At 42.2% G+C, this 17768-nt stretch overlaps 1 protein-coding gene across 1 annotated transcript in view; it reads right to left on the reverse strand.

Moving 5' to 3' along the window:
* Window positions 1-17768, reverse strand: part of Syt7 (Synaptotagmin 7) — a 185424-nt gene that overhangs the window by 26549 nt on the left and 141107 nt on the right. The window contains exon 3 of the mRNA XM_067138880.2: window positions 1950-2059. Within this exon, the coding sequence (XP_066994981.1) occupies window positions 1950-2059 (110 nt within the window). The remainder of the gene's footprint in view (window positions 1-1949; window positions 2060-17768) is intronic.

Here is a 17768-nt window from a genome sequence, read left to right on the forward strand (position 1 = left end):
TGATGGTTTTGTAATGATGAAGTTTATCTTGTATTGGCAATGACTTTTTGTTGTTAATATCGTTATGTTAATTGATAAGCTACTTACATTTTTTGTGATCTTGTTTTATATGCTTCTTTATCAAGTTCTTTCTCAACGTCAGTCGAGTAAAACCTTTGATGTGTTAGTTCTCTGACGTACTTAAATTTCTTTACTTTCTTAATTTTTCCATATTTCATGTTAGGCTAATTTGGAGCATCTGCAATGGTTGCTATAAATTCTTCTATATTTGTAGCTCTGTTTCTTTCTGCCGTCTCAAAATATTGATTTGTTCCGTTTCAGTATCTGTATTGTCTGATAGAATAGTCAAATGATCAAATTATTATTATCCCAGTCTTAACTTAAAATGGAAGAGGTTATCCACGTAAGAATTCGAACTTGGTGTCCTTACCATCGGTTTAGGTGTCTAAAAGAATTTGGGAGCTTGGGAAGGTTTGACCTCAAAGCTACTTTCACAGCCAGAAGTAGTCTTATTAGATCTTGGCAATGTTTTTCCCCCTTTATTACCACCCGTTTCAGGTCACAGGGTTTTCTGTGCTGTGTGTTCACTATTTATGAGTACTGTGAGATTTCCTTTTTTACTCTGTAGGTCTGAACATGAAAATTGCGCACGTTTACAGACAAGTGACTAGAAATTTAATTACACATGCGCGATGTGTGAATCCATGCGGACGGTTATTTTTCAAGTTCCTTCAGCTGATTCTATGATATTCCAAGGTAAAAAATAGGAATCCGAATTTTTCTTCCTAATGAACTGTTGTAAAAGTGACCTCGCAAACGTCCTTAAAACGTCGTCGAATATCTCGGCGATTGGAGCAGTCCTTGGAAGGTGCACAAGTACAACCGGCTGCCGCCATCCTGACTGTGAGATTGAAACTTTAGTTCACGTGCTTTGAATATGTCCCAAGGAACTCTGCAGACGAATAACGGCCAACACCGAGTTAGATCAGCTCTGTCTTCAGCATTAAGAGAAATGCAGTGGTAAGTTTACGAAAACGTTCACTATGTCTTCAGCGGAGTTTAATAGAAGAGCCGACATCATTGCTATTCATGCAAGAAAGCGCACTGCTTTAATGTTAGATAACTATACGAATTTAAAGAGACATTGAGCAGGCTACTGAGGATGACTCAGAAAAGGAATGTATTTAACACCATGCCTCTCGTATGTAAGCGAAATCTATAAAATCCGACTTAAAGAGGACAGTTTAAGTACTGTTCATTGATAGCAGGGGAGGTATTACAAAATACACCCACAATATTTTGAAACGATTAAGTATCTTTCGAAATACACTCAACAATATCGTAATAAACATTATCAAAGATTCGTTGAGCATTCTGTACCACCACCTCTGATTTTTATGATCGTCAGTCTCTTCTACGGCACCGAGCGTTGGTCAGCTACAACGGAGGTAGAACGTTGGCAAAGTCAGCGTATACATTGGAAGTCGCTAGAAAGAGGCCCAAAGGACTACCAAGACAGCGATGGACCGATACAGTGCACAACGACCTGAAAGCTGTAAGAATACATCCAAACATGGCCCTAGACCGAATTAAATGGAGACAACGAATCCACATAGTGTACCCTGCCACCAGGCGAGACAAACGCTAAAGCAGAAAAATTCTCTTGTATTACGTGTAATAATCTCCCTGTGAAACTGTTGCATTTTCTTCATATTAAGTTTGAGTTTTAATCATATCCAAGCAGGTCTTTATTTGTGTATGCATTTTATAACTGATCTTCTTTTCGAATTGTAACATTAGGTCTACGGACATTTCTTCAAAATTCAGGATCCTTGCTGTCGCACACAGTACGTGTACAGATGTTCTTATGAGAAAAATATATATATTATAATATATGAGACATAAGTACTCGCAGTGATGGAATAATAACGGAATATTATAACATTTACCTGACATAGGGGCAGGAATACCTCGCCGATGGAGTCGTCTCTGGAGAAGCGATCGTAGTCGAACACGTGCAAGTGAAGAACTCTACTCTGAAGTTTCTGAATAGGAAAACCTGTAAAACCAAAATTATGATTAGTCATGAAATATACATTCAGTATTTCATGATTTATTGTACAGTTCTGAATCTTGTAATATCATCAAAGGCTACGAGGAAATACCTATGTTTCATAAAGTTTATTCGTGTCCTTATCCACAGAAGGTGCAAATCTTTTCAGGCACATCCCCAATCTGGAAGTGAGCTACAGGGACCATTTAAACCGCATACCAGCCCTTCTACCATTCTTAAATCACTGACAGTACCGGGAATCGAACCGGGGCTACTGAGGACGGTAGTTAATAGGCCTAGAGCCTTGCACGGATGCATATATCCGCGAAGTTAGTGTCTTGGTGGATACAAACTGTATGGCAGTGCGGATAATTTGGCTGATAATTTCTAAATGAAATGAAATGCCGTATGGCTTTTAGTGCCGGGATATCCCAGGACGGGTTCGGCTCGCCAGATGCAGGTTTTTCTATTTGACTCCCGTAGGTGATCTGCGCGTCGTGATGAGGATGAAATGATTATGAAGACAACACATACACCCAGCCCCCTGCCGCAGGAATTAACCAATGAAGGTTAAAATCACCGACCCGGCCGGGAATCGAACCCGGGACCCTCTGAACCGAAGGCCAGTACGCTGACCGTTCAGCCAACGAGTCGGACAATTTCTAAATAATGACATTTATTGATTTTTCACTCAGGTATGCTCTTATTTTTTCTTGTGGTTAGGCGACCCTTGGCATTGGTATGGGAGAATGGTGATATATAGTAATTTAGGGATATCTCGACACGCTAAGCAAAAACCCATAATTTTGATCATGCCTTATTTGTAAAATATTTCAATTATTTCTCAGGTGATTTTGTACACAGTTAGTTTATGTTTTCTATCATTTACGGCAAAAAATAACATTTCATAACATGTTAAATTATCAAATAAATAAAGGATGCAATAATGTCCACTTCTCCCGCACTTAGGGAGAACCTGACACTAGGTAGGACCTCCGAATAGTTACGCAACTATTGTACACAATGGGGACATATAAACTGCTCATCGTTTCCATTTTCCACACACATCTCGTGGAAGAATTTCCTGCATTCCCCACTACATTGGACCCATGCCTCATTACGGTTGTCGTCACATACTGCGCAGTAATTCTCAGAGCAAAGAAGACTGCTTGGGAAACTAGCTTCCCCGTTGCGCACGCCGAGTTCTCGTTCTTGTCCTTCGATTTGAAGGATTCTTTTCATTTTCGCGTTTCCTATTCTTTCAATTTTTCCGATAAACATGCGAAGTTACCGTGGTGGTTGTGGGGGGGGGGGGGGAGAACAACACATCCCTAATCATACAGCTTATGCCTTATCAAGCACATCCGGATCTTTGCAGTGCGTTGAGTGTCCGTCGATAATGAACCGAATCCTGCCCTGAGGTTTGTAACGGTTTAGGTGATAAAGGAATAATGATTCGGACATTTTAACAACTGATCCACTGGGCATTCGTTTCGAGTGTATCTTTGCCTTACCCCTTTCATTATAACAAAGGGTGGGATAGAATATCCAATACCACACACTATTACTGTTACCGTAGATCCCTTTTCTGCCGTGGTGCTGTGAAAAACGTTTTTCTTTCCTTTTTCACTGATAATCTTCCCTGCCTTAAATATGAGCTGACCACCAGTTTTATTGACATTCAAAATATGCCAAACTCTTGAAAAACCCAGTCATATCCAGCCACTGCCTTTTGGTTTTTAAATATGCTTCTTAACACCATTCCTCTGAGTGAACCTAAAAGCCAGTTCTTGTAAGTCACTGTTCGCCCAAACCCTTTAGAATCGAGATGAAAAAGATGCTTGACTAAATGGTCCTCCATAGCTTTGTCAATCGTTGCTCCTTTTTCCAGTTTTCTATTGGTAGATATACCAGATATTATTCTGGATCTGAGTGTATTCCATAGAATACTAAAAAACTTCGCAGCTGTTGCTAAAGTAGTTCCATTTTCTTTCACGACATTAACAGCAGCAGCCATATCTTCTGCATTCCATCGTCCAAGCAGACCTTTGTACACATATTTACGTGGCATCCTCCACCTATAACCATTTGGATGCAAAACTATTAATGCGAAACTTCTACTTTATCATCAGTCTCCAACCTTCGTAATTTGAGTTTAATTTAACACTACAAACATTATTTGAAAAATATCGCATTTCAAAAATATTATACATATCCTAATACATTACATTGTCATCATTTATTACTCCTACTAAACTGTAGAAATAACGCACCATTAAACCTTTCCCCCAAAATGTATCCCGGTTTAGAGATTCAGGGAGATCTCGACACAGTCGAGATCTCCCAGCTTGTCGTGTCTAGATCTCCCCGAGTTTCATTGGCAGGCAAGAGGTCGCAACACTTACCAAACTGAAGGTTTGGCGATTTGGAAATGACATCACCGCTTCTCCGAAACTTGCTTAGTGCGCCTAACCTAAAATATTATCTTAAAAGTATCGCATATCTACCTATTTCGTTACACAACCTACACGTCATATTATAGCAAGTTACTTTTAAATCATATATTACTTACTTACCCACCTTCAATTGTTCACATGCCTTGTATTTATAGTGATAATCTTCAGCTAACAGGGTGACCATGAGCACAAAACCATACGGCTCCAGTAAATGTAGTTGCAAATTTGACCTGTGCAGTACTGCGGTTACCAGAGGCGTTAAGCTTAAAAGTGTCGAGTTCTCCCTTATGTCAGGATCTCCCTAAATTACCTTATAAAGACCCTTGAGACCATAAAGCCGTAAATCTGACTTAAACCTAACTGGCTCCCGCCCGCAAGTAATGGAAGGAGGGAACAAAGGTCAATACGTCGGTAGTTGTCGCAATAGGAAATCCCTCATAAACTTGTTATTGTATGGGTTCTAGTGCCAGGTATTATGTTAAACGATCTATCCGTTTCAATACCATTAGTGTATACTGTAGTTAAATATTTCCCATATCCGCGGATAACCGTTCGGGGATGCGAATGCGGTTGCGGATGAAGGAAGTGCGAATGCAGATAATATTTTGTATATCTGCGCAGAGCTGTACTAATAGCGCTAACCGTTTCGCTACGGAGGTTGAATATGTTTGGTTGTACATAGTCTTAAAATTCTTATTCTTCCTCTTCGGATTTCAAGTTGCAGTCTGCCTTCCTTGACTTACGTTCACAAGTTAAATATTACAGAACGGCATTGTTAGAACGATTCTAAGGGAAATGAGGGAAAAAGGTGCCCAGATAGAAAAATAACTACCGGGCGAGTTGGCCGTGCGCGTAGAGGCGCGCGGCTGTGAGCTTGCATCCGGGAGATAGTAGGTTCGAATCCCACTATCGGCAGCCCTGAAAATGGTTTTCCGTGGTTTCCCATTTTCACTCCAGGAAAATGCTGGGGCTGTACCTTAATTAAGGCCACGGCCGCTTCCATCCAACTCCTAGGCCTTTCATATCCCATCGTCGCCATAAGACCTATCTGTGTCGGTGCGACGTAAAGCCCCTAGCAAAAAAAAAAAAAAAAAAAAAAAAAAAGTAACCATCTGACCATACTTTACAGCGAATCAAGGGTTGAGTTGAAGACGTAAAGTTTCTAGTGTTCAGGTAGACTTCTGAACAACTTGCGTTTATCTGTCAGTCAGAGCAGTCATGGTGCGTGGTAGCATTGAGCGAAAGAGTTGCAAGGTGAAAGGAGTAGTTAAACACGTGTTTCGGATTAGCAACTCTTTCTCACATTTGAAAGCCCGGGCTCGTCCAAGGATTTTAATTTCGGACTAAGGGTTGAAGCGGGATTCACTCAGTCTTAGGTCAACTGTGTGATACACGAGGCAGCTAATCCAGTCGAGAAAACCAAGCTGAAAAACCCGTTTACATTGACCAAGTGGCAATTCAATGTTCGCAGGCTATCTATCTCGTCAGTATTCATCTCAGCAAGAGAAAAAACAAAACAAAAGTACGCCTACATACATCTAGGACCGCCCACTTCTTCCAGTATGAGCTTTATATTTCAGGTGTGACGGTGAAAGTTTAATTTTCACAAGTTTTTGGCCCATATGGTTGTACGTGTAAAGCAGCTCATTTCTGCATCTTTGGAGCTCTTAAAAAAATCTTATCACCACTGATGACCTGCACTTTACTCCCCGTATTCCGAAAGGTACAGTGGTACTTTGAAATGCAGCTATGAGAATGTGGGGTGACATGCGTAGTTCGCTCTTGAGTGGTATGTTTCACGACATAAGGGCATCATTAGCGAAAGAAGGCCCTTACATTACGATGAGAGCAAGGCTTCAACACGCGCGAACACCTCTTACTCTCCCTTCCCTTCAGCATTTTTCAGAAGGGGAAGTTTGTTTTTAAGTCTATTTTAATACCCTACTTTGTATGATAAAACCGGAACGTTTAAATTGGCGCTATTATGCATAGATTTTTGACGAACTTTATGTAAGGTTCACTTATTTCTATAGGTTGCGGCAGAACACTACGTATTTTGAACACCAAAACAAGAAACAAAACCCCATGACGCAACAGCCCCGAAGGGCCTTGGCCTACCAGGCGACCGCTGCTCGGCCCGAAGACCTGCAGTATGAGGTGTCGTGTGGTCAGAACGACGAATCCTCTCGGCCGTTATCCTTGGTTTTCTAGACCGCTATCTGGCCGTCAGATAGCTCTTCAATTGTAATCATGTAGGCTGAGTGGACTTCGAAACAGCACACTGATCCAGGTACAATCCATGTCCTGGACGAGAATCGAACCGGGGGCCTACGGGTAAGAGGCAGGCAAGCTACTGCTACCCCAGGGAATCATTGGAATGATTACATAGAAATTATATTAAAGAAAGCAAACACAAGCAAATATGTAGTTCTACGTGACTGTTGATATCGTGATCAAAGCCACAGGACCTCCAGTTTTAGGTGGAATTCGAACCCCAAGGACGAAACTTTTCACTTCAAAAATCCCACATGCATGGGCCGAAATTTGAATCACGGCCGTCTTGTAGATAAGCCAGTGACAATGCTAATCGGCTATAATCCATCTCCCCCCTCCCCCTCCAGTCAGTCACATTTGAATTGAGGAGGTTGAAGGAGAGTTACCGGTACAAAGAATTTAACAACAGTACAGAGGCAAATTTAAAGAATGGATTCCGCGGCAGTTAAGGCAGAAAATAGATAATATCAATTTGGATCCGGAAATCCATATTTCTGCCTTACTTGACTGTACTCCCATGTCTTATGTGTTTTTCTATACAGTTATTTGATAGAAATATGTCGAACGAATATTAAGATCTAGATCGCCGATATTACTGCATGACTCCGAAACATTGTCAACAAGGAAGGCCAACGAGGCAAGCTGAATATCTTCGAAAAGAAAGCGATGAGGCGAATCCCCGGGTCTATCAAGGATGAGAGTGGAGGGAGAGGATAAAGAGATACACAGTGTGATGGTTGGATATGGAATCACGAACATTCTGAGAAACAGACGGATCCGGTGGGTTGGTAATGTGGTGAGAATACCAGAAAAGACACTACCCAGAGTTGTAATGAAAGAAATATCATAAGAAAATTAAATTTCCCTTTGAGAAAAACAAATGTTCGTAAATCTTTCAGTAAAATATGTAACGCAACGTTAAATAGCAACAGTTCAGCCTGTGATGTGTTGATGGCCATGGCGTACAGATCCACGGCCTGTGAAGCTCTGTGTATACAGATCCACGGCCTGTGCAGCTCTCTTTATACAGATCCACGGCCTGTGAAGCTCTCCTTGTATACAGGGTGGCGCACGAATAGCTGACACATTTAATTTTAGAATAACAACTTTACTTTTCACAAAATACTAATGAAATTTTAGACACAGGCAGCTTGGACCCTGGAAATACATTTCACTATATCACATGTTAAATGTGGCCTCCACTGCGGCGGATAACCTTTTCGATACGAGTACGCATGTTTCTGACGATTTTTCGGCACAGGTCTTCATGAATTTCACTGCAGAGCTGTACAATCCAAGCACGCATTTCCATGCGGCTTCGAGGTCTTGAAGAGAAAAGTTTTCTTTCAAATAGCTCCATAAAAAGAAAACGCTAGGATTTAAATCTGGGTTTTAAGGAGGCCAGACGAATCCGCCATTATTTTTGTATTGTGGGTAACGAAGAGACATTACACGATCACCAAATACTCCCCTCAAAAACTCAAGAACATCGTTAGCTGTGTTTAGTGTTGCACCATCTTGCATAAACTACTGCGTATGAATCAGGACAGCGAGAATTTGAGGCATGAATTCATTCCCGAGCATGTCCTCCTATCGCTGTGCATTAACTGTCTGACTGAAGAAAAATGGTCCCTTAACCCATGACTTGACAGAACTACCCACAGACTCATTTTTTCTCCATACGTGTCCTTTTCGTGAATAATGTCTGTTTTTCTGCAGCCCAAAACCACACATTTTGTTTATTAACTGCCCCGTTGAGATGAAAATAGGCTTCATCAGAGAACCAAGTGTTAAACAGTTCTTCGTCTTTATCTTTAGTCCATAAGGCATACTGCAAACTCTTCTGCCTGTGAAGATCTGTTAGCTTCTGTAGAACAGTCATTTTGCACGGGTACAATTGAAGGTTACCGTGAACTGAATGGCGCGATATTCCACTTTATCTTGAAGCTCCCCCATGTTGACTTGTGTGGACTGCGCTTCATGGCGACCCTCAGCGCTGCGATGTTTTCAGGAGACCGAACTGCTGGTGCACGTGGTCGCTTTTCTTCCTTCACACTTCCTTGTTCTTCAAAGTTTTTGTATAAGCTAAGGATGGTGTTCCTTGCTGGTGCCCACCTACTCTGAAACACAACTCGAAATTTCCTTTGTGTCGCCGTAACACTTTTTGATTCGCAATAAAAAAATAACTGTTTTGGCGCGGTGCTGAATGGAGAGTCGGCCATGGCAGAAAACTCATTGGAATGCAGGCATTTGGAGACAAAGCAGCAGTGTCACCTGCACATGTATTTCCATGAAACAGGGAAGGTGTGCGCGAAATTTTAACAGCATAGTGCATAAGTTGCATTTTATTTTTGCTTTTCAAATGTTTCAACTATTCGTGCGCCACCCTGTAGATCCATGGCGTGTAAAGCTCTCTTTATACAGATCCATGGCCTGTGCAGCTCTCAAGGCACTGTTGCTATGTAACATCGCGTCATTCATTTTATTACATGTCACTATTTCTCTACACACATTTTCGGATGACTCCCCAGCTTCAGTGGCGTATACTGAGGCCACCAAGGCTATCGGTGAAGCCCAAACCTCAAATGAGAACGAATGAAATCTTAAAGCACATTATACTGTAAGCACTGATACATTGTTCCATTTATAAAACTTGAAAACGATGAGGAAAAAAGAAACGCCACTCGTATTTCTGAGTGCAAGGCATCGGAGACCGACATTGCAGCCCAAGCGGTATGTCCCTTCCCTCGACTCGCCTCGCGCGGCTTGCTACTGGATATCCGATAGTAGAGGGGACCGAGGGGATAAGTGTGCAAGGCTTCGCTCTGTCAGTTCGCCACTGCTAACCAGGGAGAGAGAGAGAGAACAACTATGCGTTCCTTATCAGTTATCACATATACTTCCTGTGCCACACCAAGCTAGCTTTTGTGTTGCACCATTCGTAAACATCGTATATCTGTAGCTATGCCATCGACGTCATTGTTGGTGTGTTTCCGAACCACCGCCGTCTCGATCCTCTTATACTGCCTGCTTTATGCCACTAGTTTAACACGGGAAGGCGTGACTACCAATATTTCTCCAAGTCGCCGTAAGAGTGCAGCAGTAGACGCACAATCTTCGCTGTCAGTGTAGGTGTAACACTGTGTTATTGGTGCATGAATGTGTGTGAAAACCTGACTTATTTCGTACAATGAGTAAACGTGTCTGGTCACTTCCGTTCGTACAAGAGATATTTGGTAAAGAATTGTGAAATGAATTAATCATGTTCAGCTTATGGATATTTTAAAAGGTGTAGGCACTTGTTTTTTTTTTTTTTTTCCGTTTGTGCAAGGTATATTTTTGTACAACTGAAACTTCAGATTCTTTCCTCGAAATATTCAACTGTTGTGTACTATTTTGCCAATCTCGGCTAGGTGGTTCGCAGCCAGAAAAGATACGACTCCATGAAATAGCTTCTAGAAGGGAAGTAAGAGAAAAGCGGCTGTCGACTTTATCTAGTCAAGGACCTAGTAAAAGAAGTCATTGGAAAACCTCAGATTACATGCGCATCTGAAACTTTACACCTTATTTCAGAATGTGATGGAACCTCCGCGGCTCAAGCGGCAGTGCACCGGCCTCTCACCGCTGGGTTCCATGGTTCAAATCCCGGTCACTCCATGTGAGATTTGTGCTGGACAAAGCGGAGGCGGGACAGGTTTTTCTCCGGATACTCCGGTTTTCCCTGTCATATTTCATTCCAGCAATACTCTCGAATACCATTCCATCTGCCATTCATTAATCATTGCCCCGGAGGAGTGCGATAGGCTTCGGCAGCCGGCACAATTCCTCTCCTCGCCGCTAGATGGGGCTTCAATCATTGCATTCCTGACCCGGTCGAATGACTGAAAACAGGATGCGGATTTGTTTCAGAAGGTGATTAAAGCCGAGGGGGATAGTGGATTCCTTGTGATAAGAACTGTGACGCACAATCACAAAACAAACGTCTTCATGTTTATACGTTTTGGACAACCTCAGATATCTAGACGATAATATTCCAATCAAACTAGAAACGGGAAATCAAATCCTAATTTGCGGGTACTTGGTTCGTGTTTTTTGAGGACAGGATGGAGTGTGACATTTGCGTGAGCAACATCTCACTGCCTAGAACTTCGAAACCGCTAAATGGGATTGTGCATCAGGTCAGAAGAGGAGTTCGATAACCAAAACCTTGTTTTGTTGCTCTGGTGAAGTATCTGCAGGAGATCGTTTAAGCTGCTGTGCCATATTGTCGAAGTCCTTCAAACGTATTAGCGTAATACGAGGACTCGCGACGTCTTCCCTTTCAGAATGTGTTTTGTTACAGTGTGAGCTCAAAGAACATCAGCAAACTGTTATTTAGTGTTGTTATCCTAACCAAGTTCGTAAGACCTATATTAACTGATATTGCGTTGGCAAGAACACAAAAAGTACGGTACCACTACAAGCCTTCGTACAGGAAAATCTTTAAATTGTGCACGAAGGGGCCAACTGCGACTTCATGCAGGTAATATTGCCGATGTTTAATATTACTGATGTAATTTACGAGCTTCAGTGAACATATGACCATACTGCACAGTGTTTTGTAGGCTGTAGTCATTAGAATAACGTTGGAACATTGTGCATCTATGCCTGCCATCTAGCGGAGAAATTTTGTCGCAGCCTAGTCGCAAAAACCTCGCATAGAGCAGGCAGTATAGGAGGATCGAGACGGCGGTGTCCCGAACGTGAGGTGTAGTACTTCTCCTTGACATGGCGCTCTTGGCTATCTGTTTTTGAGATTGTCTAGGTCACTTCCTCGAGAGGAGTCTGTCTGATAGGGAGACCAATAATGGACGGCCTCGGAAGATGGACAAAAAGGAGTTTGAAATGAGTGTATTGAATTATAAGTGGTCCTTAACTTGGATTTATCTTCTGTACCCGACTCTCATTCTAGAGTCGATGTTCGCGGTTACGTAGAGCCTCTCCGTTTGCCGTAGTTGCGCCGACGCTACTTCATGAGATTTTCGTTCTGCAGGCCGTTTACTTTCGTTTACTGCAGATCTTTGTCTTCTGCTTTGTGTGTTTTGTTTTTCTTTGTACTTTACATACATGTCAGAACGGAGGATAACATTTATCCGTTTGCTCAGTTGATGTGCCTGCTTGTGATTTTACATTGAGACCTACCATTGTTGTTGTTCGTCGTCTCCGTTCATGGCTGAGCTTTTTGAAATATGGTATTATATTACGCTATTATTTGATATTCATGTTCGTCCATGCGAGGCGATATGAATATATCGCGCAGAGTGCATATGGTGACTGTTACGAGTGTAGTTTGCGTGAGTCTTGTCTGCCTTTGCGGCGACCCAATATTACGATCTGTGGTGTCTGAATCAAGCTTGTGAGTCAATGAAATTACATTTCATGCTATACGGATTGTTTCGTAATGCGCCTTGACGCACTGACCTATAGTGTGTCTCTATTCTCTCTCTGTGTGTGTTTGTGCTGTCCGCTTGTGTGGTTTATGGTATTCTCCGCATCTCACGGATGTTATTTTCATTTAACATGCATTTCTCTTTTATTTTTGCTTTCGGCTATTTTTGGATCTGACTATTTAATTATTTTGTGATTTTCCTTTAGTTTTATCTGTTTGATTGTTGTTGAGATGGCAACCATTCCTTTATCTAACGTTTTCTTTTTTTCTCTGAGATGCTGCTTTTGACTGAGATTATGATTGTTGTGTGTTCGCGTCTCGGGTGATGCTCGCTTGGAGCTGGGTGATATGTTATCGATCTGGATATGCGAATCCCTGTACAGTTTATCCCTGCCAGCAAAGAGGATGCATCTGGATGTGCTAGGAGAAAGTGATATTCGGATAAAGGGAGATAATGAAGAAGAGATAGGAGATTATAAAGAGTACTTGGCAGGTGTTAAAAGGAAAGGGCAGAGTATGGGGTAGGACTGTGTATCAGGAATACTATTGGACGCAACATATTTTCTGTTAGGCACGTAAATGAGCAAATGGTATGGGTAGATTTGGCAGTTGGAGGAATTAGGACGAGAATTGCCTCAGCGTATTCACCATCTGAGGGTACAGATGAGGATAAAGTTGACAAGTTTTATGAAGCATTGAGTGACATCGTAGTCAGGGTCAACAGCAAGGATAGGATAGTGTTAATGGGCTATTTCAATGCGAGAGTTGGAAATAGAACTGAAAGACACGAAAGGGTGATTGGTAAGTGTGGGGAAGATATGGTAGCTAATGGGGATTGGAAGCATTTGCTGGAATTTTGTACTAGTATGGGTTTAGCAGTTACGGATACATTCTTCAAGCATAAAGCTATTCACCGCTACACATGGGAGGCTAGGGGTACCATATCCATAATAGACGATATCTTAACCGACTTCGAATTCAGGAAGTCCGTTAGGAATGTACGGATTTTTCGATTATACAGACCACTATCTGATCTGCAGTGAACTAAGTACCTCTAGGCCTAGGAGAGAGAAAATGAAATCTGCTTGCAAACGAATAAAGGTAGAAAGTATCCAGGACGAGGAAATTAGACGGAAGTAAATGGATATGATTAGTGAGAAGTTTCGAACATTGGGCAGTAAGCAGGTTCAGGATATAGAAAGTGAATGGGCGGCATACAAGGATGCTGTAGTAGAAACAGCAAGGGAATGCTCAGGAACAACTGTGTGTAAAGATGGGACTTCACACCAGAAGTCGTTGTAACGACCTATCTTAATTTCAATTGGGTAAACCACTAAGACAGTCTTCCTGACGATGTTAAAAGGTAGGTGGAGGATGAGTGTCTGCCATTATAATGCAATTCCCCAACCTGATTGTGACTGATGGTAGGCAAGCGGGCCTACCATTACAATGAGAATTCCCTAACGCAGTCTTCAAATGAGAAAAGACGTTTGGTGATTTCTCCGTCGCGTTTCTAGGGTAACGTTAAGAGCTATGCAATTTAATACAGTTTTCCTCCCAACGTGTACTCTACCAGTCCACAGAATTCCGTAGCGAAGCACGGGTACATCAGCTAGTATATAATATACAGTTTTCCTCACAACGTGTACTCTACCAGTCCACAGAATTCCGTAGCGAAGCACGGGTACATCAGCTAGTATATAATTTTTTTTTGCTAGGGGCTTTACGTCGCACCGATACAGATAGGTCTTATGGCGACGATGGGATAGGAAAGGCCCAGGAGTTGGAAGGAAGCGGCCGTGGCCTTAATTAAGGTACAGCCTCAGAATTTGCCTGGTGTGAAAATGGGAAACCACGGAAAACCATTTTCAGGGCTGCCGACAGTGGGATTCGAACCTACTAACTCCCGGATGCAAGCTCACAGCCGCGCGCCTCTACGCGCACCGTCAACTCCCCCCGGTCTAGTATATAAATATTAATAGCCATGTATGTTCGTATATTTCACCTTGCAGCCACAACTACGCTTCGCAGAACGCTGATGCTTCTGTGTGGTAGTAACTTCGAGTCTCCCATCCGGCACTAACGTGGTTGCATGTCGGTAGGTGTGATGGTGTGGGAGAAAGGGGGTGGGTTTGAAAACGGCCGACTATGTAAAAAAATTGACGTCTGTGTCCGTATATTACACCTTGTAGCCACCACGGTAACTAGAAGAGAGACGGTAGGTGTCACGAGACGGATGCGCAGTAGACTGCCGTGGTCGTGACGTCACTGGACCGTCGCTCCCATTACACTACGCATTGTTTGACGCGTTAGTATCAGTCTATATACTCTTTGGTGTCGGTGATTTCATTCTAAGCAGTGAATTTCGGTGCATTTCTGTTCGTCTGCGGTCTGCACATTGTTTCTTTAATTATTTAATTACTTTCGAGGCTTACGAATATTTTGAAAGTCGTGAACTTGTGCATATCGTTCGTGAATGAAGTGAATTCCAGTGTATATGTCGTGTTTGTGCTGTAAAAATGCCGTGCTGTGCGGTGGCAGGCTATACAAACCAACCGAGCCCTAATATACGTTTGTCAAATAGGACTTCATGCTCTACTGGATATTCAATGTTATTCAATATTATTATTATTATTATTATTATTATTATTATTATTATTATTATTATTATTATTATTTCTAGTATTATATTTTGTTAGAAATAAAAACAATAATGTTAGTAGAGAACTTACTATTTTCAGGAAAAGTGACAGCATGCAGTATTTAATCTTGTGTATTTTATTTAGACTTTGAAAATCCATAGCCTGTTTCGGTTAATATTATTTCTTGATTGTTAAGCTCTGATTTATTTAATCTGTACACGTATAGGATTGGGAACTGTAAATGCTAACATTTCCGGTATATTGGAACATTTAAAAATGATTTTTAAACATATTAGCAAAAGGTCTCACTATTCTGGATTTCAAAGTACATCTGCAATATTTACCAAAGCACACGTAGAAAATAATAAAATTAATAGTTCTAGTGGTTTTCATGTGAATTTTTTTATTACGACATAAACGTAATTGTGATAAGGAACATAAGTGGGGTGCTCGGCACGTTGATTTGCAGTAAGTTACAGCGACTGGCAGACGGTCCACGGTTCTGATGTCACGCTCCTGGCCGGTTGCGCGTGACACCTAGGTACCGTCCCTTTTAGCTACCGTGGCAGCCACAACTACACATCGCAGACCACTGGTGTTTGTGTGTGGTAGTAGCCAGGAGTCACCCATCGTCCAGTATCGCAGTAGCGTATCTGTAGCTGTGGTGCTGTGGGAGATGTGGGGCTTAAAATTGGCTGACTTAGTAACTGAATGTATTAAAATTAGGATGAGAATGTACTGGAAGGATCGGAGTGAGAATGTACTCTAGAAGGCTGTGATGTGTACTCCTTGGTTTCATGTAAAATCTTTGAGTCATCTCGCAGGAATATGGGGATCTCAGAACCATAACAGTTTTCTGCATGAGTAAATCTGTATTTCCTGTAATTTATGAATATAAAGAAGATACTTACTGAAACAGCTCATTAACAATATCATTGAGGCAGTGTCCGACTCGTTCGTTGGATGAATGGTCAGCGTACTGGCCTTCGATTCAGAGGGTTAATTCCAATGACCCGGGGGGCTGGGTGTTTGTGCTGTCCCCAACATCCCTGCAACTCATACATAACACTATCCTCCACCACAATAACACGCAGTTAGCTACACATGGCAGATGCCACCCACCCTCATCGGAGGGTCTGCCTTACAAGGGCTGCACTCGGCTAGAAATAGCCACACGAAATTATTATTATTATACCAAGAATTCCATTGATCTCAAATGATTTGTCATTTTGCGTCAAACGATTACAATTTCCTACTACTACTATTTGCTTTACGTCGCACCGACACAGATATATCTTATGGCGACGATGGGAGAGGAAAGGCCTATGAATTGAAAGGAAGCGGCCGTGGTCTTAATTAAGGTACAGCCCCGGCATTTGCCTGGTGTGAAAACGGGAAACCACGGAAAACCATCTTCAGGGCTGCCGACAGTGGGGCTCGAACCCACTATCTCCCTATTACTGGATACTGGCCGCACTTAAGCGACTGCAGCTATCGAGCTCGGTCCAATTTCCAGTGAGTATAGTATAACTATCAGTATGACTCAGCGTCACATGTTCCATAATAGTGGAGTTAATTTGAAGGATCCCTGTCTCAACGTTGATTTCTCCCCTATCGGACAAGCAGAAAATCTGTTTGTGTATGCGCCAGGCAACAAGACATCAAACGCAGTACCTATATAAGAATGCATTTTTATGAAATGACTTAGAATATAAGATATTTATGTACCGTGAAAAAAGAATAAAAACAAAAGAAGAAACAGAAAAAGTGTGGTCTCTTAATGCACGTCTTCTATATTATATAGAGAAAACCGCACGGATGTACCAAAAAAAAACCATGCGAAGCCTGTTGTCTTCAGCAAGTATACGTATATATTTTAAAGTGGAACATACATATTTTCTTGCCAAATTTCACACTAGGTTGAACATTGAAGATCTCCCCGGAATAATGAGGTAAACGAAACAATTTGCTGGAGTGGTGTTTTGGCGAATTAAGGCGCTTTGTACGTATCTGCATGTGTTTCCTCATTTTAACTTCCCCATGAAACATAAAAGCTAATATTGTGGTGTGGTGTGGCTTTTATCTCATTCTCGCGAATGAAATATTGCGTGCATCAGTCAAACGGGCAATGGTATAGGCTTCCCACGCTAGTGTTTTGCGTGTTAAAGAAAAACACTTGAATAAAAGAATGTCGACCTGTGAACGTTGAAAGTTGGAGAGATAATGCATGAAAGAGACTAAAAGATGTTGAACAACCATACAAACAAGCAGCAGACATCTGAAAAATTTAAACCAAATGAGGTAACTGGAATAAGGGGACTTATGTTGTCCATTTGGCTTCGTGCGGACCGCAATGATAGGTCTGCTAATATGACATTGGTAACAATGTAGTGCATCCAGAATAATTCATAATATCAATTACTATTAATACTCAGTCCGCCTCTGTGGTGTAGTGGTTAGCGTGATTAGCTGCCACCCCCGGAGGCCCGGGTTCGATTCCCGGCTCTGCCACGAAATTTGAAAAGTGGTACGAGGGCTGGAACGGGGTCCACTTAGCCTCGGGAGGTCAACTGAGTAGAGGTGGGTTCGATTCCCACCTCAGCCATCCTGGAAGTGGTTTTCCGTGGTTTCCCACTTCTCCTCCAGGTGAATGCCGGGATGGTACCTAACTTAAGGCCACGGCCGCTTCCTTCCCTCTTCCTTGCCTATCCCTTCCAATCTTCCCATCCCTCCACAAGGCCCTTGTTCAGCATAGCAGGTGAGGCCGCCTGGGCGAGGTACTGGTCATACTCCCCAGTTGTATCCCCCGACCAAGAGTCTGAAGCTCCAGGACACTGCCCTTGAGGCGGTAGAGGTGGGATCCCTCGCTAAGTCCGAGGGAAAAACCGAACCTGGAGGGTAAACAGATGATGATG

Source organism: Anabrus simplex, chromosome 1, assembly GCF_040414725.1.
Source record: "Anabrus simplex isolate iqAnaSimp1 chromosome 1, ASM4041472v1, whole genome shotgun sequence".
Classification (NCBI taxonomy): domain Eukaryota; kingdom Metazoa; phylum Arthropoda; class Insecta; order Orthoptera; family Tettigoniidae; genus Anabrus; species Anabrus simplex.